Source organism: Crotalus tigris, unplaced genomic scaffold, assembly GCF_016545835.1.
Source record: "Crotalus tigris isolate CLP2741 ecotype Arizona unplaced genomic scaffold, ASM1654583v1 scf7180000024361.1375286210:1436186, whole genome shotgun sequence".
In the NCBI taxonomy this organism is placed as follows: Eukaryota; Metazoa; Chordata; class Lepidosauria; order Squamata; family Viperidae; genus Crotalus; species Crotalus tigris.
In genome coordinates, this window is record NW_024100529.1 from 708,977 (window position 1) to 717,500 (window position 8,524).

General features: G+C 46.4%; 1 protein-coding gene across 2 annotated transcripts in view; it reads left to right on the forward strand.

The window, feature by feature from the left end:
• The window catches only part of ECEL1 (endothelin converting enzyme like 1), a 60,888-nt gene that overhangs the window by 24,176 nt on the left and 28,188 nt on the right, over positions 1–8,524 (forward strand). For both annotated transcript variants that reach the window (XM_039327411.1, XM_039327412.1), the window contains exons 3-6: positions 1,995–2,063; positions 3,682–3,792; positions 5,259–5,351; positions 6,221–6,345. In XM_039327411.1, coding sequence (XP_039183345.1) covers positions 1,995–2,063; positions 3,682–3,792; positions 5,259–5,351; positions 6,221–6,345 — 398 coding nt within the window. The remainder of the gene's footprint in view (positions 1–1,994; positions 2,064–3,681; positions 3,793–5,258; positions 5,352–6,220; positions 6,346–8,524) is intronic.

Genomic DNA, 8,524 nt, shown 5'->3' on the forward strand with positions numbered 1-8,524 from the left:
GTGATGATTTTAACTTGATAAAATATTTACACGTAGAAGGCCCTGGGGAGAATAGAGTATGGGCCAGGGATGAAAAGATGGGTTTCAAATATCTCGAATCGCACTGGGCCCCTTTGTTCTTCCACGCACCATTTGGGTGTTGCAGATAATGTATGGAAAAGATCTTGAAAGGCTAAAAAAAAATAAAAAAATAAAAATAAACTCTTTCCATCTGATTCCTGTTGACCTGATGGCCTCCGGAATCAGCAGCGTGATATCCCGGCACATAAAGGCTATTGCAGGTTTAGAAATATACACGTCTAGGGCAGTGATGGCAAACCTTTTAGAGACTGAGTGTCCAAACTGCAACCCAAAACCCACTTATACATCGTCGGGTGCTGGGTGGGCGTGGCCCATTGGGTGGGTGTGGCCCATTGGGTGGGCGTGGCTGTGGTGGTAATGGCAGACTGGGTGGCACTAAAAAGTTCAATCAATCAATTCCAACTTTGCAAGATCTTTTTTTTCCCGTGAGAAGTTGAAATTGTCTGATTGATTGAACCTTTTTTTTTTTTTTGCACACGGCATCGGAGGCCTATATTGAAAAGGTTTTATAAAACCCAGCTGAAGGCCTAGGACTGGGGCGACGGTGCGTGTGCCCACAGAGAGGGCTCTGAGTGCCGCCTCTGGCACCCGTGCCATAGGTTCGCAACCACTGGTCTAGGGAGATTCTTGGTCATCCAGGTCATTGTTATCCCAAAGCTGCTTTTTTTCAGGAAGCAACTGGACTTTCTTGTTTTCCTTGGAAGATGTTTCGCTTCTCATTCCAGCAGCTCTGACTGGATGGTGGGGAATGGAAGGATTTATACTCCTTGCAGATGGCTGGTCATTTGCCTTCTTTCAGAGAGTCGTTGAGGCCACTTGGAGGCTTATCTGTGTCCTAAGGGTCACCTGAGTGGTGCAGAGGGGTGTGGGGCCCTTTTGGAACTGCTGAAAGGACTGTGATGTAGACTGGAGATAGATGGTGTCATATCCCTTCCCTCTATTGAGAGAGGGCTGCTCAGTTTTGACATAGGCCTCCAGGTGGTTTCAACGACCCTCTGAAAGAATGCAAATGACCAGCCATCTGCAAGGAATATAAAGAAGCAAGGAAGCTTCTTCAGCTCTGACTGGAGGGTGGGGAGTGGAAGGATTTATACTCCTTGCAGACAGCTGGTCATTTGCCTTCTTTCAGAGGATCGTTGAGGCCACTTGGAGATTTACCTGTGTCCTCAGGGCCACCTGAGTGGTGACATCATCAGTCTCCGGTCTACCACACAGTCCTTTCAGCCGTTCCAAGAAGGCTCCATACCCATTTGCATCACTCCTGCTTGAGCAGGGGGTTGGACTAGAAGACCATGATGTAAAAAAGATGCTGAGACTCTAGAAAGAGTGCAGAGAAGAGCAACAAAGATGATCAGGGGACTGGAGGCCAAAACATATAAGGAACGGTTGCTGGAATTGGGTATGTCTAGTTTAATGAAGAGAAGGACGAGGGGGGACATGATAGCACCCTTCCAATCTCTCAAGAGCTGCCCCAAAGAAGAGGGAGTCAAGCTCTTCTCCAAACGCCTGAAGGCAGGACAAGAAGCAATGGATGGAAGCTCATTAAGGAGAGAAGCAACCTAGGACTAAGGAGAAATTTCATGACAGTTAGAACAATTAACCAGTGGAACAACCTGCCTCTAGAAGCGATGAATGCTCCAACACTGGAAGTTTTTAAGAAGAGACTGGACAGCCATTTGTCTGAAATAGTATAGGTTTCCTGCCTGAGCAGGGGGTTGGACTAGATGACTTCCAAGGTCCCTTCCAACTTTATTATTATTATTATCTTCAAAATTAGTGTTTTGCCTCTTAGGTTGCTGGGTGAACCCAGCCAAAGAGGTGTTACTGATGGATCAGCGGCAAATAAAAAGACAGGTGCCTTTTCGTCTACTCCAGCTAAACTCCTGGTGTGTTTTTTTCTCTCCACCTGACAGATTGACCAGGATGGGCTGACCTTGTCCGAGAGAACACTCTACCTGGGCCAGGATGACGAAAGTGAAAAGGTAAGCAGATATACAGTGTATAGAATGCCCTCTCCTGAATATCGCTTTGAAGAAAAGGCGGCCTTGTAAACAAATTTAATCATTTATTTTTTAAATTTTTATGCTGCCCATCTCCCCCCACAATTGGGGGGGGGGAGGCAATGCCAAGCCACCTTTGCAAAGCTGAACTTCCTTTCGAAGCAGCCGTGTCCATTTTCCCACAATGCCTGGGTGCGGCACTACTGTGCTCCGGTGCATTGTGGGAAATTCAGACTTTTTGCAGGACAGATTATGAGGAGAGGCGATGGGGGCCAGGGAAACGGGTCCCAAGAAGGATCTGAGCAGAGCTGAGCTTCCTATAGAAAGCAGCCGTGTCCATTTTCCCACAATGCCCAGAGCGACACTGATGCATTGTGGGGAAACTCAGATATTTTTTTGCAGGACCACTGAGCTAATCAGAAGATGAGCTGAGGGATGGCTGAGAAACATGGGTACTAAGCAAGGCTGAGCTTCTTTTAGAAGCAGACGTATCCATTTCCCACAATGCCCGGGAACGACGCTCCTGTGCTCCGATGCATTGTGGGAAATTCAGATTTTTATTTATTTATTTTATGAGACTTCTATACCGCTTTAAGTGCAAGCACTCTCTAAGCGGTGTACACCAGTCAGCAATGTATATATATATATATTTACATTGCCCCCAACAATCTGGGTCCTCATTTTACCTACCCTGGAAGGATGGAAGGCTGAGTCAACCTTGAGCCGGTGAGATTTGAACCGCTGACCTGCTGAACACAGCCAGCTAAAGTGGCCTGCACTACTGCACTCTAACTGCTGCACCACCTCGGCTCAGGGTTGGACTAGATGACCTCCAAAGTCCCTTCCAACTCTGTCCTTCCTTCCTTCCTTCCTTCCTTCCTTCCTTCCTTCCTTCCTTCCTTCCTTCCTTCCTTCCTTCCTTCCTCCCTCCTTCCTTTTTTCTCCCTCTTTCCTTCTTTCCTTCCTTCTTCCTTCCTTCCTAAGAAGGCTTTTAAGAAGAGACAGCCATTTGTCCGAAATGGTATAGGGTTTCCTGCCTAAGCAGGGGGTTTATTTATTTATTTATTTATTTATGAGACTTATATACCGCTTTAAGTACAAGCACTCTCTAAGCGGTGTACACCAGTAAGCAATGTATATATATATATATATTTACATTGCCCCCAACAATCTGGGTCCTCATTTTACCTACCCGAGAAGGATGGAAGGCTGAGTCAACCTTGAGCCGGTGAGATTTGAACCGCTGACCTGCTGAACACAGTCAGCTAAAGTGGCCTGCAGTACTGCACTCTAACTGCTGCGCCACCTCGGCTCTTTTTGCAGGACAGATCGTGAGGGGAGCAGGCGGGGGTCCGGGAAGGCTGAGAGAGAGGGATGCCAAGCAGGCCTTGAGCAGGGATTAGGCCCTCCGAGGACATTTGACTCCATCAGCGAAGAAAAGACGTTTTCTGTCGCCGATCAGTTTGATCAAATGCATCCTTGAGGAATTGCCTTTCCGCTGGGCAAAACAACTTGGCCACCTGCTCTGTTGGGATTGCTCAAGGGACCCGATGTGCAGGCTAGATCTCTCGGGGGGGTTCCAAAATCTTGTCTTTTCCAGATCCTGGCTGCGTACGGGGTATTCATGGAGCGCCTGTTGCACCTGCTGGGCGCCGAACATGTGGAACAGAAAGCCAAGGAGATTCTCCAGCTGGAGCAGAGGCTGGCCAACGTGAGTGCGCCATCCTGTCCTTCGGGGTCCCTGGGAAAGTTGCCCAGGGGGGGCAGCTCCAGCCAGACCAGTAGTTCTCAACCTTTTTAATGCCACGACCCCCAACCAGTCGTAAGTCGAGGACTACTCAACCGGTCGTAAGTCGAGGACTACTCAACTGGTGTAGCATCGTTTGCAGAATGGGACTTTTGGCGGGTTCAGCAGGGCAGAGACAGCCTGGACAATTCCTATTGGCTTTTGAAAGCCAATAGAATTAGACTCTATTCAAGAGAGGCTATTCTATTGGCTTTCAAAAGCCAATAGAATAAAAGGGAGTAGCACAGCTAAGGAAAAGGGGGAAAAAATGGCAGACTGCGTTGTTTGGCGACCCCCGTGAAAGGGTCGTTCGACTCCAAATGGGGTCCCGACCCACAGGTTGAGAACCACTGAGCCAGACAGTGCTTTTGAGTTCAAAGGGGGGGGGGACTAAAAATATCTGACAAAAGGTACCAATGTCCTCTGATCGTCTGCTCATACTTTGATGGCGTCCATGCCACACATTTAACCTGGCTACCAAACGAACCCATTTTCAGGGTTTGAACATCCCCCGCAGCCATCCACAAGCCTAGTAAACTGGGTTCCCATCCCAGATTAAGCTCTACTAAACTCTCCAAGTTAACAGAAAAACAGAGTTGGAAGGGAGCTTGGAGGTCATCTAGTCCAACCCCCTGCTCAGGCGGGAAATCCTATACCATTTCAGACAAATGGCTGTGCAGTCTCTTCTTAAAAACTTCCAGTGTTGGAGCATCCTTAACTTCTGGAGGCAGGTTGTTCCACTCATTAATTGTTCTAACTATCAGGAAGTTTTTCTCCTTAGTTCTAGGTTGCTTCTCTCCTTGATTAGTGATGGAGCGCCCACGATTTCTGGTGGCAAGCAGTTCCACTGATTAATTGTTCTCACTGTCATGAAACTTCACCTTAGTTCTAGGCTGCTTCTCTTCTTGATTAGTTTCCATCCGTTGCTTCTTGTCCTGCCTTCAGGCACCTTGGAAAATAGCTTGACTCCCTCTTCTTTGGGGCAGCCCCTGAGATACTGGAAGACAGCTATCATGTCCCCCCTCGTCCTTCTCTTTATTAAACTAGACATACCCAATTCCAGCAACCGTTCCTCATATGTTTAGTCTCCAGTCCCCTAATCCTCTTTGTTGCTCTTCTCTGCACTCTTTCCAGAGTCTCAGCCTCTTTTTTTATGTCATTGAAAATGACTGGCTTTGATGTCCAGATACATTTTCTAGAAATTTTACCAGGTGGGAGGAACACAAGTCTGACACTCTTTCATTTTTTCGAGGGGGTGGGGGAAGGTTCTGGCCCAAGGAACTGGAAAAAAAAAACCTCACCCCCTCTGCCTTCCCCAGATGGGCAGGGGATGATTGGACCTAGCTGAGTGAGGTGGTCTGGTCCAATTCCAACTTTCCTCCATTTGACAGGTAACTATCTCCGAATACGATGACCTGCGGAGAGACATCAACTCCATGTACAATAAAGTCACACTGGGAGAACTGCAGCGCATCACACCCAACGTAAGTTTGGATGCTGGGGTGTGGGGCCAGGGAAGGGGCAGGACAGGCCAAAAAGCAGGAGGAACACTGGGGAGAGGTGTAGTTGTTGACCAACCCACCAAATTGTAAGCCATTGGGATTCTATTCACAAATCTGGGGTTTGTTCACCACTGATAACCTTATTTTGAATAGACCAGACTAGACTAGACTAGACTAGAACAGAGCAGAGCAGAGTAGAGTAATATTACAATAGACTAGACTAGAATAGACTAGACTAGACTAGAATAGACTAGACTAGACTAGAATAGAATAATATTACAATAGAATAGAATAGAATAGAATAGAATAGAATAATATTACAATAGAATAAAATAGAATAATATTAGAATAGAATAGAATAGAATAGAATAGAATAGAATAGAATAGAATAGAATAGAATAGAATAGAATAGAATAAGAAATGGAATGGAATGGAATAGAATAGAATAAGAAATGGAATGGAATGAATAGAATAGAATAGAATAGAATAGAATAATATTAGAATAGACTAGAATAGACTAGACTAGACTAGACTAGAATAGAATAGAATAGAATAGAATAGAATAGAATAGAATAGAATAGAATAGAATAGAATAATATTACAATAGAATAGAGTAGAGGGTTAAAGGGTTAAAAAAACAGGCAAGATGGCAGCCACCAGCATGTCATCAATATCCTTCCCATTTTTACCTGCAGGATTTCCAATTGCACTGCCATCTTGACTTTTTTGCCCTCTGCCCCATTACAAGGATAGCAGCGACTTTGGGCTCTCTGGTCTCTTATTATTAATGGCTAATTAAGAGAAGCAGTGCTTCAGAAAGTCACCCGCCTCTGCTTGCCGTCTTTCCGCAGTTAAAATGGAAGCCTCTTCTGGACAGGATATTCCACGAGCGTTTTTCAGAAGAGGAAGAGGTGGTGCTCTTAGCCACCGATTACATGCAGCAGGTCTCGGAGATCATCCAGACGACCCCCATCAGGTATGGCTGGAGATGAGGGCTTTGGAAAGGGGCTGCCGGAATAAGGGGAGGGTTCGAAACACGCCCCAGAAGCAGAACGACTCGTTCCACTCCAATAAAAGTGGCCACGAGCTGCTGAATCATGCTGGCTGGGGGATTCTGGGAGTTGAAGTCCACACGTCTGAAAGTTGCCAAGCTTAAGAAAGACTGGCCTACATCAGGGGTGCCCAATCTTGGCAACTTGAAGACCTGTAGACTTCAACTCCCAGAATTCCCCAGCCAGTTATGCTGGCTGGGGGATTCTGGGAGTTCAAGTCCACAGGCCTTCAACTCCCAGCAGAGCTGGCTGGAGGATTCTGGGAGCTGAAGTCCTTCAGCCTTCAACTCCCAGGAGAGTTGGCTGGGGGATTCTGGGAGCTGAAGGCCATCGGCCTTCAACTCTCAGCAGAGCTGGCTGGGGGATTCTGGGAGCTGAAGTCCTTCAGCCTTCAACTCCCAGGAGAGTTGGCTGGGGGATTCTGGGAGCTGAAGGCCATCGGCCTTCAACTCTCAGCAGAGCTGGCTGGGGGATTCTGGGAGCTGAAGGCCATCGGCCTTCAACTCTCAGCAGAGCTGGCTGGGGGATTCTGGGAGCTGAAGGCCATCGGCCTTCAACTCTCAGCAGAGCTGGCTGGGGGATTCTGGGAGCTGAAGGCCATCGGCCTTCAACTCTCAGCAGAGCTGGCTGGGGGATTCTGGGAGCTGAAGGCCACCGGCCTTCAAGTTTCCAAGATTGGACATTTCTGATTTCATGGATATCTTCATTAAACTGAAGACTTATCCCTTAAATCAAGTTTTACTGCAAAGGGTGCCATTGTCATCAATTACGTAATGATACCCGTAAATTACAAATCACAGCAATGGCGATTTCACAGACACTTGCCTTTAATGGCCCTTCCTTCCCACAAATCCAGTAAATTGTGATTCTGTGTTATTTATCACATTTTTTCCTGGAATGAAGCCAGTGTCACAGAGGGACTTTTGCAGCTTAGCGGAAGTGAGTGAACAAAACAGTTAGTTGGTATTAACCACCATTTAATTCCCTGGTGTTAACATTTATTTCTCTCTTGTAACGTATGGCCAGCCAAACTGGTCCTCGACTTACGATCGTAATTGAGTCTGGAATTACAGTCATAAGTCAATACAGTTGTAAGCCGAGGAATCACATGAACAGATGCAAAATTGCAACTGTTTTTTAATGACTCTGTGCCCATTAAGCAAGTCTATTGGGCTTTTTTTTTCTTGCCAGAAACTGGAAATAAACACACATTTGAGGGGGGTGGGGAGCTGCAAATTGGGGTCACTTGACTTTGCGACACTGCAAATTGTTGCCTAGTACCGCTAATGCAATCGTGGCTCTGCAGAGGTCTGTGTGGCTACTATAACTTCATTTATGAATGGATTGTAAGTAGTATTTGGGGCTTGAAAGGGCTTTAAGCAACCAGTTATAAGTTGAGGATTGTTTTTTTATCTAAATCAGGGATTATGAATCAAAATGCTTTGTTGTGTGTGTCTATGGAGATTCTCCATCATCCAGGTCATAGTTGTCCCAAAGGAGCTTTTTTCATGAGGTAACTGGACTTAATTGTTTTTCCTTTGAAGACGTTTCACTTCTCATCCCAGAAGCTTCTTCAGCTCTGACTGGATGGCGGGGAATGGAAGGATTTATACTCCTCTTGCAGACAGCTGGTCATTTGCCTTATTTTAGAGAGTCATTGAGGCCACTTGGAGGTTTGTCTGTGTCCTCAGGGACATCACCTATCTCCAGTCTACAACAGAGTCCTTTCAGCAGTTCCAGGAAGGCTCCACACCCATTTGCACTGCTCAGCTGACCCTGAGGACACAGATAAACCTCCAAGGGGCCTCAACGACCCTCTAAAATAAGGCAAATGACCAGCGGTCTGCAAGGCGTATAAATCCTTCCACTCCCCACCATCCAGTCAGAGCTGAAGAAGCTTCCGGGACGAGAAGCGAAACATCTTCAAAGAAAAAACAAGAAAGTCCAGCTGCCTCTTGAAAAAGCATCTTTGGGATAACTTTGTTTTCTGTGTGTATAAGAGAAAGAGATAGATAGATAGATAGATAGATAGATAGATAGATAGATAGATAGATAGGGATGGAGAGAGAGAGATAAGATAGAGAGAGAGAGAGAGAGATGGAT